General features: G+C 42.0%; 1 protein-coding gene across 1 annotated transcript in view; it reads left to right on the forward strand.

Annotated features, from left to right (window-relative positions):
- Window positions 1-778: 778 nt before the first annotated feature.
- Window positions 779-15,909, forward strand: part of LOC103369882 (retinal-specific ATP-binding cassette transporter-like) — a 52,271-nt gene continuing 37,140 nt past the window's right edge. Inside the window, exons 1-11 of the mRNA XM_008298722.1 lie at window positions 779-844; window positions 1,654-1,747; window positions 1,865-2,006; window positions 2,218-2,357; window positions 4,448-4,575; window positions 5,464-5,661; window positions 7,874-7,963; window positions 9,273-9,507; window positions 10,129-10,268; window positions 13,215-13,331; window positions 14,051-14,248. Coding sequence (XP_008296944.1) covers window positions 779-844; window positions 1,654-1,747; window positions 1,865-2,006; window positions 2,218-2,357; window positions 4,448-4,575; window positions 5,464-5,661; window positions 7,874-7,963; window positions 9,273-9,507; window positions 10,129-10,268; window positions 13,215-13,331; window positions 14,051-14,248 — 1,548 coding nt within the window. The remainder of the gene's footprint in view (window positions 845-1,653; window positions 1,748-1,864; window positions 2,007-2,217; window positions 2,358-4,447; window positions 4,576-5,463; window positions 5,662-7,873; window positions 7,964-9,272; window positions 9,508-10,128; window positions 10,269-13,214; window positions 13,332-14,050; window positions 14,249-15,909) is intronic.

The following is a 15,909-nucleotide window of genomic DNA, read 5'->3' on the forward strand; positions in this document are numbered from 1 at the left end:
ATCTCATTGTGATATTTATTAATCGAAATATAGTGTACATAAGTTTGAATGCTTCTTTTTAAATGGAGGCAGGATTATATCAGCGGTAGGATTATACAGTATAATGGAGGCCATGTGGTCAGGCCATGTACGCCTCCACGGATTGAAGCAGAGAGTTCACAGCCTTCCAGCGCTGAGAAAGGAGATTAAATCAATCTGCTTAACTATTCACAAGGTCTGCAAACAAGCTGTGTTAGCAAGCACAAGGAACACTCGGTAGACTATGTGGTGCTATGCTTTATTTATTGAGCATCAACCTACGGTGCAAGTGTTCTTCTGAGGGTAAGTGATGTTGTATTATATGCTTTGGTCCTAGTTGATCTAATTCGTGAAGGCGTAGTCATAAAGTTGCATAATAGTTTTACCTGACTAAAGCTAAACTAAGTGTTGTATGTGTGCCGGGGATGTGCGATTTTTCCTGTTTTTGGGTCGCGCCATCCACCATGAATAGTAATATCAGCACATATATAGACTGTGCACAGGTTACGCTGACCATGTGAAGTCCCCTGATCTCATTAACCTCATTACTGAGCTATTGCTAGCTTTCACATGAGCTCTCACCAAATGAATGGACGGGCTGATTTGTAATGAAGCCTCATTTAGCCCTCTGTCATTAAATTACATTTTAAAATCTTGAACATGTTGGTAAAACATAAGGAAGTTCTGTTTAGCTCATAGGATTGTTGTGGACAGGTTTGTTGGCTGGAAGCAGCCCCTGCGGGGGTCACAAGGAGCAGCCATGGGGGCAGGACGACAGGTCAGACTCCTGCTGTGGAAGAACTGGACGGTTCGCAGGAGGCAGAGGGTAAAACTTTCTCATCCATCAGCTGCACACTACAGCTGTCACAGTGAAAGTTACAGTTGGCTGAAATGTCTCTACATGAAGGATTATTTGTCATATTGATTTACATCAAAAATATCCATACACACCAACTTATCTTCTGCTGCCACTTTTTTTTTATTTTTTAAACATAAGTCTTGAACATTTAACTAAACTAAAAATATAACTTAATGTATTTAAAGCATCTTTATTGCTTTATGCTGCAAACTTGCAAAATCTGTCACAGGTCAGATTAAATTAACACATAATAAACATACATCTGAGTAACATGTACCAGTTTTCATCATATCAGATAACATACTTTGCATTATAGATGCACAACGAAGACTTCAATGTATTTCCGCAGTATGCCGCTACGTGCTTGATTTCTATAGCGGTATCCTCTTACATCATTGCGTATTATCGTTAAACTCGGTGTTAATTTACAGCTCGATCTGTATTTACGGAGTGAGAATGTGGAGCCCGGGGATTATTGGCCTACTGCATCAGTTTACCAGTTGTTACCTGGAGACGCATATAAGCGTTTCCATAGAAGGCGACCGGACTTGTTTTTAGCTCTTGACGACGTTTCATCTCTGCAGCTTGCTCATTTATAAGTCACTCATGGGGAGGCCCAGGTATTTATTGGATGAGAGGTGGAACGTCGTCAAGAACCTAAAAGAAGTGCCTTCTATGGATGCACTCAGGATGACTTGAGCATCAGAAACACTTTGGTTAACATCTTTTAAGTGGATGACTCACTGAAAACAAACTTCACTTTTTTTTAAAACCAGGTCCGTTTCTTCATGGAGATCATGTGGCCTGTCATGCTGTTCATGGGACTGGTGTGGCTGAGGAGAGTGAACCCGCTCTACCGTCAGCATGAATGTGAGCAAACAACCCTATACCACAAAAACGACATCCTCTGTGCTCGGCTGTATTCGTAAATGTTTCTAAAATACTGGTGTAAAGCACAGAAAGCCAACAGAATCTCATCCACCTCAGGTCACTTCCCCAACAAGGCCATGCCCTCAGCTGGTGTCCTGCCATGGATCCAGGGAATCTTCTGCAATGCCAACAACCCTTGTTTTCAATACCCCACCCGTGGTGAATCTCCTGGCCTGGTGTCCAACTACAACAACTCCATGTAAGCATCACCCTGGGCGAGCAGAGGGTGATCCGTTTAATCCCGTGGTGCTGAATTCCTACGAAATATTTGCTCTCAGAAGAAAAATTATGTAATGGAGTCAAGGAGGATGTATTTAGTTTGACTTCCAAACCGCAACGTGTACATGCACATATATGTGAGTGTCGTTAAACTGTTGTTTACTAAAGTGTCTTCTGTTGTTGGCCTTCAGACTGGCTCAGTTCTATTCGGACGCTCAAGAGCTTCTTTTAAGTGACCCAGAGTTTCTCCAGCTGGGTCGCCTCTGGAGGGAAATGACTTCCATGAGTAACTTCATGGACACTCTGCGCACTCATCCCGAACAGGTCTCAGGTCAGTGCTCCGGGCTTTCATCAACATCCCACAAAAACATCAGAGCCTATAGAAGCAAAGCCGAGGTCAGTGAGTTTACTCCTAGTAGCTGCTTCATTGTCACAGGTGATAAATCTGCTCTCTGGATTTCCTTGTCAGAATTTTATATAAATGATATTATACACCTCGACTACAGTTAACCTCGCGAGCTATTAAGTCTGCTTTCAGGTACTACTTTTGTGTGTTGTATTGTGAAACATATGAGGTTTTCATATTCTAATCCCGGGGGATAATAACCGTCTAATCGTGTTTTAAACCTTGAATCCACCATCCACCAAAAACTGCGTCACAGTCACGTATTTTCCCATCAGTCCGCCCGTGTTTGTACAGTATAACACGATTATATCACATGGGCTCGAGACAGGCCCGTAATGTAAGCTGCTTACGTTGCCTTGCTGTTTATTTGGTGGGAAAGCAGTTCACGTGCTGCCCATCCGCTCAGTCAGAAACTCTGATCCCATCTCCAGGGACCCCATGCGGACTGTTCTCTGCTCATGCATACATGTATATACACCATGTTTCCCTGCTGGCAAAATAAACCTTTATGATGGGAGTGGAATGAGGCTGAGTGCATTCCAGCCTGTGAATGATTATGTCTGGCTGCTCTCTGCGCTGCCACTCTCATGGAGAAATATGTAGATGGACTAACAGAGCTAACAGAGATACAGATCCACATTCCAATCAAGTTCCCATGAGCCCCTGGAAAGAAAACTGAATCATGTTGAGAACCGAGTTACGTAAGTAATGAATTTGACTCATGACTGGTCGTATTAAACGGAAAACTGTTCGAGCTGATGTACACACTCGGCGTGCAGGGCCCTCGACTTTGAGTAAATGTGTGTGAGGAGCTCCATAATAAACGCCTGCTGTGTGGCAGCGATGGCACCTTGGATCGTCATTTTCCTGAAGTGCTCTTATTTGTTTTCTGGCAGAGAGCTGGCTGACAAAACCTCATCAACTCTCATAACTGTCTGCTAAACATGGAGCTAATCAGCCGGCGCCTGCCAGCACTTCTAATGCTCACTAATTCACACTTCACTCTCATTTGTTTAATCGTCTTCACAAAGGCCGAAGCGCAAAAACGAAAAGGTGCTGTTTAATGGAGGCTTTATGGGGGATTATTTCTTGGCCTTGAGCAGGTGCTAGACAACCAGTGAACACTCAGAGCTGGGCTGCTTGTTTCCAGTCATTATGCTGAGCTGGTGTGGCTGCTGATGACAGCGTTATATCTCATGGTGTCTGTATTCCTATGGAACTGCCACATTACAAGTTTAGATGGCTATAATAATGCACATATTGGCTGTACAAAACAAATCAACATGACTGAGCTTTTGTTTTAGCCAGCTATACATTGACTTGCCTTATATCTTTACCTCTTATACAAAAACGAGTGGTCATTTAGCTCACATCTTCTGTTTTTTTCCAACAAATAATCTTACGTAAAGTTTCGGAAGCACAAAATCAAGCTTGTTACATGATATACTCACATCTAATATACAACTTGCCGATCAAATGTCTCTAATCTCAACATACTTTATTTTGGAAACATACACGATCTCCCCTTCTGGCAGAAACGTGCTTTCAGGACTTTTCCATTCCGTTTCCATTCGTTACACTCGTCCCCTCTGGGGGATGAACATTTCCCTCATTTCCACTTTGTGTCTTGCCTTTACCGTCTGTGTTGTTTTCTACAAGTGCATCACTAAGCAAGTTCAGCAACCGTAGGACCTGGACAGAAGCCAGAACAGCACTTTGTCTAGCAAGTCTAACGTTGTTCGTGCACAGACAGGCCGCTGGAAATAGTGTAATCGTGCAGAGGTGGATAGTATTCAACCTTTATCTTTTTAATGAAGCAGATTTGTTGCAACTTGCCCAAAATATGCGTCACTAAGAATCCCGTTTTTTTCTACTTATCCAGTTTATCCACTGTCTGACTCAAAAGGAAATTTTGCAAGAACAATATTACGTTATTTAAAACTAATATACATCTGAGGACAATTAAAGTTACTGTTCTTTATCTCTGTGTGAAATCGCTCTGTCTCTCTCTGCAGGCCGAGGAGTAAAGGTGGAGACGATCCTAAAGGACGATGAGACCCTGACGTCATTCCTGCTGAGAGACATTCCTCTGACAGAGTCTGTGGTGTATCATCTAGTTAATGCCCAAATCAGGCCTGAACAGGTCCGTGGACACTCACAACCATGCATAAACAGACTGCCACACACACACACACACACACACACATAGTGTTGCGGTGCACAGTGTAGCATTTTAGCATTAATTAAGCAATATCTCATTCATTCTGAGATCTTGTTCAGCAACCTGTGCATCAGAACATCTGCATGCCAGCAAGTTGGTTTCTGCTGGAACGCAATTAAACATGAAGAGAGACTTCGGCTTTTGTTGAAAGTATTTACCAAGTAATGACTTGTTCCCTTCGTAGCGTTTCTTGGAACGGCTCCTCTATTGTGGCATTTGAGCAACTGACATGAAGTATTGATGTAAACAGTACAGATGTCAAACCACAAGCACAAAATATACAGATGGGTGACGGATGAAAGGAAAAACAACATCGAGCGTCTTACCAAGGTGCTGCGCCACCACGTGCCTGGGACTCTACTGGAGGGACGAACGCCATTCTCCCAAAAGATATTCCCTCATTTGGTGTTTTAATGATGTTGGTGGTGGTGCAGAGTGCTGTCAAACATGTTGGTCTAAAATCTATCATAGGTGTTGAGTTGGACTGAGATACTCAAACCAACAGGAGGGAAACGTTTCATCATAGGATAAAGGTGACCACCCAGAACAACTTAATTTGCAGTAACTCTTCCCTCTCAAAGGACAAGTGGACCCAAACAATGGCAGCAAAAAGCTTCCCACAGCACAACAGAGTCACCAAATCCCTTCACAAGGGTTCAGATTGTTCCTTTAATTTGTCACCAGCTTTTTTTTATTAAGAAACTGAAAGACATCACAGTGAAATCACATAAAACTCTACATCTGTATATTTGGTGTTCCAGCTAACCCAGCTACTACACATCTCCTGTCTACTTTTTTCCCCCCCTCCAGTTTGCTTTTGGAGTCCCAGAGTTGCATTTAAAAGACATCGCCTGCAGCCTGAACCTTCTGGAGCGATTCCTCATTTTCCCCAGCCGCCGAGGACTCTACGCCGTTCGCAACGCCATGTGCATCCTCACCCCACAGCGGCTGCAGATCATCGAGGACAAATTCTACGCCAACGTCGACTTCTTCAAAGTCTTCCGGCTGGTCAGTGTTGGTTTATTCTTGGATTTGGAGGGCTGACGTAGACAGCAGTATAAATATACTGAAATTACCAGAAGGACTAAACGACCACACTCAAATGCCACTTGTAGGTTGTGTACATGTTCTAAAGCTCTCTGCTGAAACAGCCTCATCTGTTGGCTTTCCACTTTCACTGACACAACCTCTAAAAAATGTCTGCACAATCAAATCTAATCCTTCCATAATTTAACTGGGAGTGCCTTTTCCAAATTTACACACTGCTTACAGTCTTGCCAGTAAAACTATTAAGCAATCCATTTTTGGTGACTGTATGCAGCTTAAAGAAATGCCATCATACTGAAAGTTGGCAGCTAGTTAATGGAAATAGGAAAGGGCAGTATGGAGTTGCATTTGGATACATCCAATTTGGGATCTTGCCATGTTGTTTGCAACGGGTAAGTTGCAAATAACAAGAGAAGGCAGGACAACGCTGAGCCTTGTGTTGACTGAATGTCTTGATGTTAAGCTGGCATCGGACGGTATAGGATTTGGCAGGATAATGTAAAATAGTTGTCAAGCAATGTCATAAAGTGTTAACTTTAAGCCACAGCGTGTCTAATTAATGCATTCATGTAGTTGGCAAATTGATAGCAGATTTTCTTAACGTATGTCGTAACCAACAAATGGGGAAACTGAAAATGCAACTAAATACATGTTAGATATCTTAATTGGACCCTTTAAAAACAATACTGATAATGAAAGCAAAACGTTTTAACAGCTACCTACTCATTTCACTGACTTCAGGCAAAGCTTTCATGATTCAGGGTTTTCTCATTGCATCATCAGCTCAGAATGAAGTCATTTTGTACATTTTGAGCTTCTCGTTTCCACTCTGGTCAGACTCCCCATCAGCAGTTTGTGCACGTATGGCATCCAGACCAAAACCTAACAAGCTCACACAAGCCTATTGTCTGACATGCATCACGTTTAAAGCCAACAGACACATTGGATAAACAGATGTTAGTATTTTTATAAGGGCTGTGACTCATAGGGCGGGACAAATATTTCCCAGGGAAATGCAGTGCAGAGTAAACACTACCTTATTCTCCAGTCATGGTGCTGAAAAAACAAAAAACAAAACCGAAATTCCAAAACAACACTTTATGCATTAGAGACATTTTACCATGCAACTTTTGCCACAGCTAGAATGTATTGTCTGCACATTTAAAAATCAGGCAAAGGTTAAAGAAACTTAATTACATCCAAAAAGAATGAATGAATTGTCTGTAAAAGACTAAATCCATAGTGTGCTCCAGCTCTGTCTACATGCCTCAGGGGTAATGCAAACAATGTGTAAAAACCGTAAGCATTAGCTGAGCAGACTTGGCCTCTTTCTGTAATTAGCTTAGCGTAGACGCTGCTCTCTTTAGCAATCAGTGAGAGTAAACATGATCCACAATAAGACGGACGACAACAATGGCTGACACACATGGGACAGAGCCAAGTGTGCTTAGTTTTATGTGCTTGTCTGTCTCTGTTTGCGCAGCAGCAACAAAAGATGTTGCCTTTTACCACCATTCCTTGTGTTCTTGTTCTCAAGTTGTTCAACGTCATTGTTTTTTTCCCCCATTGTGGACCACTACTGTCCAGCATGGTTACAGACACAGCCTGAAATACGACTCAGTTTATTTACATTCACAACATTTCATTTCAAGACGCTTCACTTAGTAAATATCTTACAAAATTACAGAAAGAAATCCAACAAATCCAAATGATTCCCGTAACTAGCAAACTGCTGAGATGAATTTTACTCACATTCCCCACTTCCCCCCAATCTCTCACCCACATGTATGGAGAAAGGAAGAAATGACAAAGAGGAAGGATGTTTCCACTGGCAATTCTATGTCTTGGCCTCGTGCTGCTTCCTGAAACCTTTAGCCTATTGTGTTGTGGGCTTTCTGAGCAAACCAGCAGATCCTCAATAGAAAGCAACGGTCAGGTAAAGATAAGGGAGAGCAAAAACATACGAACGATGACTGCAGTGTTCCACTTATTTTTCACCACAGTATGTTTACGTCGCTATGGATTTTGTCACCTGTTATTAACAGTGTCTGTGTGTGGAAGAAACGGGTTTATGAAGAATGTGGTGTCAGCTTTTGAAAATTTGAAGATGAATTGTGAAGATGGAAAAAGTCACTCAAGCATTCATTCATTCCTTGTTTGTGTTTCTCATCAGCTTCCTCTTGTTCTGGACAATCACTCTGAAGGCATTGACATTAACTTCTGGGTACGTGTTGTCTCTGCCGCTTCGGACAAACTCCAAGAGGTAAGAGCAGGCCCATGCAGCCGCAGTAGCTCCATTCAAAAGTTCACTGCTTGCTATTATTAGCTGTCAGGAAGCAGTTGCTTCCTTTTGCCTGAGTTTTTACGCAAACACAGACAGTAGGGGGATATCATTTAGTGCGTATAAGGAAGGCTAAATTCAGAACAGGCCCATTTAGCCTCAAAAACACATACATCATCATTATGGGACCATCCTAATGGGAAGAGAAAAAAAAAATCACTGAGGCTGCAAGAACAGGTGAAGCCTCAGTCATGGAAAAGGTTGAACAACAGTGGTGATTAATTGATCTGTTTGTCCTCATCGCACTAACTTTAAGTCTACATGCATTCCTTTGCTTGGGTGACCCTCCTCAGTGTGACCATGTTTTGACTAATGAAGTGTCTTGCTTCAGTCGGGTTTAACTTAGTCACTCCGGGATAAGCTGCATTCAGAGGATAAACACAATTGTCTTTAGCAAGCGTGACTTAAAGTTAGACTTAAGTGTCATTTGTGGTCTACCTGTATTTTAAGCATTTTGTTTATGTCTGTGTGTGGAGATACTGCTGTGTTTGTTGTGGATGTTTCCATGGGACATTCATCGTAGCTGACAGTCTGACATCCTGTCGGCGAGACACTTGTCTCTGTCAGGAGACGAGGCATTCCTCGTCAGAAAAGGAAGATCCCCAAAAAATCAAAACCTTGACCCCTTAGTTCATCTGAAAAAACGATTTTTCAACAAATGGTAGTGAGGCAGATAGTTTATCTCTCGTTAAACTATCTAAAATGGCATTAAGGGCATTGGTTCTGTGGTGACATCATAGGAAAACATCAGGATGAGCACATCTGTCAGGTTTCAAAATTCCTGCACATGATGCTCATCACTCAAATACACAAGTCGCTGCATGTTGTTGAGTCTTAAACGGACTACATTTAACATGTAGGGTTATCATGTGTATGGTATTTTAGTTTGTATGGCCCTCTATTAAAATTATGACACTGACATGTCGAATTCAAATCAATAACACGTCACAGGTTTTCTCATTTGTATATATTTCACATCGTAAGATCTTGTCAAATTATGTGTTTTGTCGTAGTGAAGTGGCTGCAGAGAGAGTTTTTACTGTAAAACATTATAACAATACCATTAATATTTCTCAACATATAAATATTGGAGTCTCTTTGATTCTTTACATATATGACAATGTAATACTTATCTTATGTGAATACATCTTTCACATAGGAGAAGTGTTGAAATCCACAGGCCTTCTGCTTTCTTTGTTAAGCTCTGTTGTCCTTTCTTATCTCGCTACAGTTTTTCCAGCGGAGAAGCTCCAGGGAGTTTATCCAGGTCATGACTCCTCTCTTCCAGAACAATCTGTCCTTCAGGCAGGTGATGGCTGCTGCCTCCAGCCTGGTGTGTGGCTACACCGAGGGGGCTTTCTCCAGAGTCACCTCCTTCAACTGGTACGAGGACAACAACTACAAAGCCTTCCTGGGTATCAGCAGTGGCTGGGCGCAGAGCCACTACACATATGACAACAGCACCAGTGAGTACATCGAGTATTATTATGACACAGAATATAATACGACATAAGAGAAGACCATCCAAAGGCTTAGAGCAACATCTGGTTTGGAGTCACTGTCTTTAATTTATGCGCAATATCGGGAGATCTTCATTACTTCTTCCAGGAAGGTTGTGATTTTGGTCCACGTTCTGTGTCAGCATTCTTGTTAAATAGATCTTTATGGCTTTGGCTGCATGTTTGGGGTGAATGTCATGCTGCAGAATTCATTTTGGGAGAAACAGATACCTCCCTGCTCGAATTGCATGATAGATAGGAATCCAAAAAATGTTCATTTAAACTTTTAGCCCACCTTGGAAATGTGTCATGAAGGAGAAAACATGTTTTTTTCTGAATCTATCATGCATTTAATAAAATTGTTTATTGTGCTTTTCACCCAAAACCCACCCAATGCGATACAAAACATATTTAGATGAGCATGGAAACAAATGACCCGTTTGTGGTTTAATAAGCCACCCAGTTTTCCTAACTGGTTGCCAAATTCTTTGTTGTAAGGCGTATTCGACAGTCTGCTACAGGTGTTCAAGTGTCTTGCTTGACTCATATTGCAACAGTGATTATCTAACACATAATCTTCTCCTAAAGCTCCTTTCTGCAACGATCTGATGAAAGAGCTGGAGTCCAACCCCGTCACCAGGATCGTCTGGAACTCCGTCAAGCCCATGTTGATGGGACGGATCCTCTACGCTCCTGACTCACCAGCTGTCAGGAAGATCATACGAAATGTAAGTAGCATCGATCATATTGTGGAAGAAAGTCTTATTGCAGACCAGAAATGACGAGTTTATTGTGCATTTTGGGGTTGATTTAAATACATAGAGGAATAACTGGCTTGTTAGCAGGATCAAAGACAAGTGGTGCACCTACAAAAAACCCAAATGTGAAAGACTTAAACTATTGAAAAATAAAATGAGTTGAGTTTCATATCATTGATTTCAACTGATTCTTTTTTTTTGTCACTCAATGACATCCATGTCTTGGTTTTTCTCTGGAGCATTCAGATCCACTGCAGTGAACAAAGCGTTTCCCCTCAAAAGGGGATCAGCTTTCCTCGTGTCATGTCCAAGCCTTTGTATCTAGATGTAGATACGAGTTGGTCAAAGCCCTTCAGGGGGGCAGCAGTCATGGATGGCTTGGTCGCAATGGAAGAACAGAAGTTGATCGGCTGTGTTGACTGCCACACAGTCAACTGGCGCCATGGCTTTTTCACTGTTATGTAAGCACTGAAGTCTGTCCTTAAAGACGTGGGATCACACACATAAGGACACACACACACCCACACACACACTCACTCACTTGTGTTTCCTCCTTCCCAGCCTTTAATGACCTCTTTGTTTTCCTCTTCCCTCTGATTGGGACCTTAATTGCACCTAGAGAGCACTGACCAAGGGGTTAATCCACCGCTTTACAAGGCTGAAAGCATTGCCCTGTAAAGTCAAGGCAGCCCAAGTCACTGTTATTTATATCGCACATTCAAAACAACACACGTTGACCCAAAGTGCTTTCTAATAAAGAAATACGATAACGTTACAAATTTACCTGACTGATTCAAAGTTGCTTGCCATTGATTTAAGCCCTATAAAGTCATCGTTGTCTTGCATTTTCAGTGAAAATAAAGTCTTTCATACCTTAAAGTGGCTTAGATGTAACTCTGCGCTGTTGCTTCCTCTAAAATGTGTGGATCTATGAAGTCCCTGCATCTGTCAAACACAAACTAATCATGCGTTTAAACATATGCTGTCATGCTTTACAGTTGTGTAACGTGCAGCACGCTATGTAGGTCTGTATCCTACCATCACTGTACTGGTCAACCCGCACTGCAGGAACAGTTCTGTCTCCAAAACATTATGTTCCTATACAACTAAACTGCTTTTTCAGTTATATTTTAAGGGGAAACCTATTTTCTCCTGGATTATGTTTGTTTATTATCATTGTTTGTATTGTTTTTAAATTATCACAACTTTCCAGCCACTCATTCACATATTAGATGGGGTGGAACTGATTAACCTGATAAACCAGAAAATGGAACAGAAGCTTTAAACACCCAGGTTGTGATATTTTCCTAAACCTTTGAACATGTAGTTAACATGGTGAAATAGGTGAGTTTTAAGCCAAAGCATGACATTTTCCTAAATCCAATCAACCAGAGGGTGAGAACAAAACAAAAACAAGTGCTGATGTATCGTCATATTTTTGGTCTGTTGTGTAGTTTTTAAAGTGGACCACTGTGGTGTACAGCTGACTGTAGGACAAACTGCCCCTCTGGGATAACGAAGATTACCTTGAACCTTGACTTATTCCTTCACTTTGCCTTCAATGTCCAACATGGACATTGTGACTCTTTTATGCTGGAAGGGTTTTCTACAGTGTCATAGCCTTACCTTTTGGGTAGAAAACACAATTCTGTTAAAATAGATGTGAGTAGGCAGTTTAACTGAATAGAGATGTAATTTCTGTGAGACTGGGTTGGTAGGGACTAAGAATTCATCTTAAACTGCATTGAGGTCATATCAGTCAGATTTGCCTAAAAGAAAAAAAGATATTTCTTCAACGTCATGTTTAATGAGTTAAACATCATCAGAAATAACTAAAAAACTAAAAAACGATTTAAACACTGACTGAATCTTTCAATTCTTTTTCTGTTGTTCCAACACTACTACAAATACAGCCATATACTACCAGTTTGTTTACATAAATGGTGAAACTGAGAGTTATTTCTGGTGCATTTGTTAGGAAACTTAATATTTCTTCAGTCATCTCAGAATCAGCAACCATACGAAGGGTTAACCACCGTCTCGCGACACAAATGTTTCATTTAGTTTAATAGTTAATACACGTGGAACAGAGTGTCTAGGTCCAAAGTTAGGCCTAAAACACGCTACAGCTTGGCTAGCTACGAGATCCTTCAATTGCCCCTTTAGACCAAACACCTTAAAGAATTCCCGTCCTCTTGAGCTGCTGTTTTAAACTGCCTCATGGAATGAGGAAGCGCTCACTTGTGGGAACCTGACTGGGATTCACTGGGCAGGCTGAATGCATTCAGCCAGTTGTCACCAACGGCCTCCATTGTCACCCCGGCTCCATTGTCCCCATTGTCACCCAAAATCAGACACACACAAGAGGAAGGCGTTTAATTGGGTGTACTCTTGAGTGCTTTCATCCCCCACTGCACATGACTGAATGCTGAAGTAGCCAGCCATGGGTATGCGGCACACAAAGCACTGTACCCACACACATCCAGGGTTTTAACGATAAGCGTGCGGTAAATATTTGACGATTTGGCATTGAGTGCATTTGTTGCGCAGTTGTCGGTTATCTGTGCGGGCCTGCGGGAACTCTTTGTGTGAGAATGTGTGTGTTGTCTTTACAAAGCCTGTTTGCACAGAGAGTTTAATGTGGGAATGGTATGTAGCGGCAGATTAGGAGATCTGTGACAGTGTGTGTGTTTGACTGTCTGAATGTTGTGTACACACGTGTACATCTGGTGTTTTCCCCAACATGTTCGTTCCTACTGTGTACCGCATGTGTGCAAATGTTTGCATTTGTTCCAATACTTTGTTTTTCACCAAAATGTAGGCACCAGTGAGAATAATTGTGTTTTTAATAATAATTTCTTGAATGACCAGTCGTGAAGCACCAGTTACTGACACACATTTCCATCCCTCCTGCAGGCCAACACCACATTTGAGGAGCTGGAGAGGCTGAGGATGATGGGGAAGGCCTGGGAAGAGGTGGCTCCTCAGATCTGGGCTTTTTTCCAAGATGGAGTCCAAGTCAAGATGATCCGGGTAGGACAACAACACCGGAATCAATAAGTTGAGACGCTTTAAACAGGAAAACAAATGACTAAAAAGATGAATGGACAAGATATTAGATCCCATGGACAATCTCTTTAATATCACCGAACTTACTTTATCTCAACTATGGTTGAAAATGACACCCACGGACTGGAAAACACACACACATAGCAACACCACTGTCTGTGAGACATAAGATACATATGATAATGATCTACCTCGTTGTTGCCATTCAGATGACATCCAATGCCAAACAATTGTGCCTTTGAATGAGGTGACTGATGATGTTGTTGTTATTTTATCCTGATCTTTTCCTTCGTTAATTTTGCTGAGATCTCTGGAATTTCCTGTTTGAATATAGACGCTTATCTTACCATAATATGCCATCTCGTTCCCCTTTCCATTTATCCCTCTCATTGTCACACTGTCCACCTTTCACACTTCTTTCTACCTCGATGTAAGCCCTGTTTTGTCTTCTAACCCTCCTCATCATGTTACATTCACCATCTACTTGTATCTAATAACACTGCTCGTGGTTTTTGCTGTTGAATTATCCTCTTTTTTCTTCTTTTCTTGCTTGTGATGTCTTGTTTATTGTTTTCCTCCATTGTCTCAGCAATGTTTTCTTTAAAAAAAAAAAAGGGCTCTTGCGGTTAATGGAAAAAAACTAGGAAAATGAACGTCATTACCCGTACTTCCTTCTGTTTCAGGACACCATCTGCAATCCATCTGTGATGGACTTCATTGACAGGAGTCTGGAGGAGGCGCCATTCTCCTCCAAACACATCCTCAACTTCCTTTACAACGGCCCACCGGAGGATCGTCCAGATGACGTCCCCGACTTCGACTGGCGAGACATCTTCAACCTCACTGACCGGGTCATTCGGATGCTCAACCAGTATGGGGATGTGAGTGGACGTTACCCAAGGACTTGTGCCCTTTTGCCATTTCCTTCCTCCTGTTGCAGGCTAAATTATCTGCCTCTCAAGCAGCACTGAGCAGATTTTGAGTAATGTATCAGCGTGTGGAATTATACTGACTAGTCAAAGAGGGGCTCCACATTCCAGATGAATATAAGGTGTCAGGATCATTTTTTTTAACTTTTTTTTTTTTTACCTTTTCTTGCTTTGGAGTTTGACAGAAGAATGTTTGCCGTTTCATTTCACCTGAAATGTTAAGTTCTAGGAAAAGCCCATTCATGAAATAATCCAATTAAGCACAGGTCCTGTCACTTGTTGATTTCAATACCCTGATTACCTAACCGCTGTGTGCTCAATACCACTGTTGATGTGATGTGTGAGCATTAAGATAAACCCTTAGGGCTCTACAATTTGTCCCTCAGTCCAGAGACATGGAAATCCTCCCAGGTGGGCATGAGCCAGAGCAACAAACTAGCTGTCGAGCTGCTTTTGTTTACCGTTGATTGAGTGGAGGGTTAAAAACAAAACAAAAAAACATCACATACCATCGTTTGTGAGGGCCCTCCACATTTGAGTGGGCCAATGCATTTGAAACAAAGTTAAAATTGCCCCTTTCCTTGCAGAGGCTAATCGGGATGAGAGGCCTATCGCACTGGGGGGTGACACGGGGGGTACCTGGGGGCATGGCCGGGTAGATGGTTGGTGCTTTTTGTTTTTGTCCAAGTTGAAGCTTACAGCACTTGAGGGTGACAGGGAGAGTGGGAACGATTGAGGCCGATTAGCTACAGCTGTCACTCCGTCCACCATCCTTTATAAAGAGACAACAATGACCGTGGGCTTGGAGGCTGGCTGGCTCACGTTGGTGGCATGCATGCGTATCACTCCGCTCAGTGGGGCTGCAGTGCTAATAGGTGAACGCTTGAGTACATAACAGGATGGCCTTTTAGATCTGAATCAACTGTTTTGGCACGTTTTACTGTGCATTGTGCCTGTAATTGCATATATGCATACATTTTGGATGCAAATCTGTGTTTGCGTGGCAAATTGAGTTTATGTGTGTGTTTTGGGTCTGGGAGGGTATCTGTGCATGCTCAGGGGTAAATAGCTGTTTTGGAGCGATTCCTTTTGGATCAAGGCACTCCCTATTTGCATTAGCTTACAGTGAATGGCTATATCAGACACGCTTTTTAGAGAAGAGACACTTCTGAAATGCCAATGCAAATGCGTGAGGATCGCTGTGACTCAGGCCGACACTGGCATCTCTGGAATTCTCACCTTTTGAGACATGTGAGGGACGGTCTGATGTTTTTGCCCAGACTAAAATACCTCAACAACTATGAGACAGATTTTACATTTTGGTATTTGTGGTCCTTAAAGGTTGAATCCAAGATGACTTTAGTAACTGCATGACTTTCGCTACTGCCATTAAAATTTTTCCTTATTCAGTAAAAAAATTCCCAAATCTACTGGATGGATAGAAACAATACTCTATACTGACATTCATGGTTTTAAATGATTTATCATGTTGACCCCTGACCCCAACTTGAAGTTGGCTTTTTAGTGGAATGTCGTGGTGAGATTTGATACCATGAAATTTGGTGCAGACATGAATGCCCACCACAGGACGAATTGTAATCACTCAGCAAACC

The sequence above is a fragment of the Stegastes partitus genome, unplaced genomic scaffold, assembly GCF_000690725.1.
Source record: "Stegastes partitus isolate 25-593 unplaced genomic scaffold, Stegastes_partitus-1.0.2 Scaffold1344, whole genome shotgun sequence".
Lineage (NCBI taxonomy): Eukaryota > Metazoa > Chordata > Actinopteri > Pomacentridae > Stegastes > Stegastes partitus.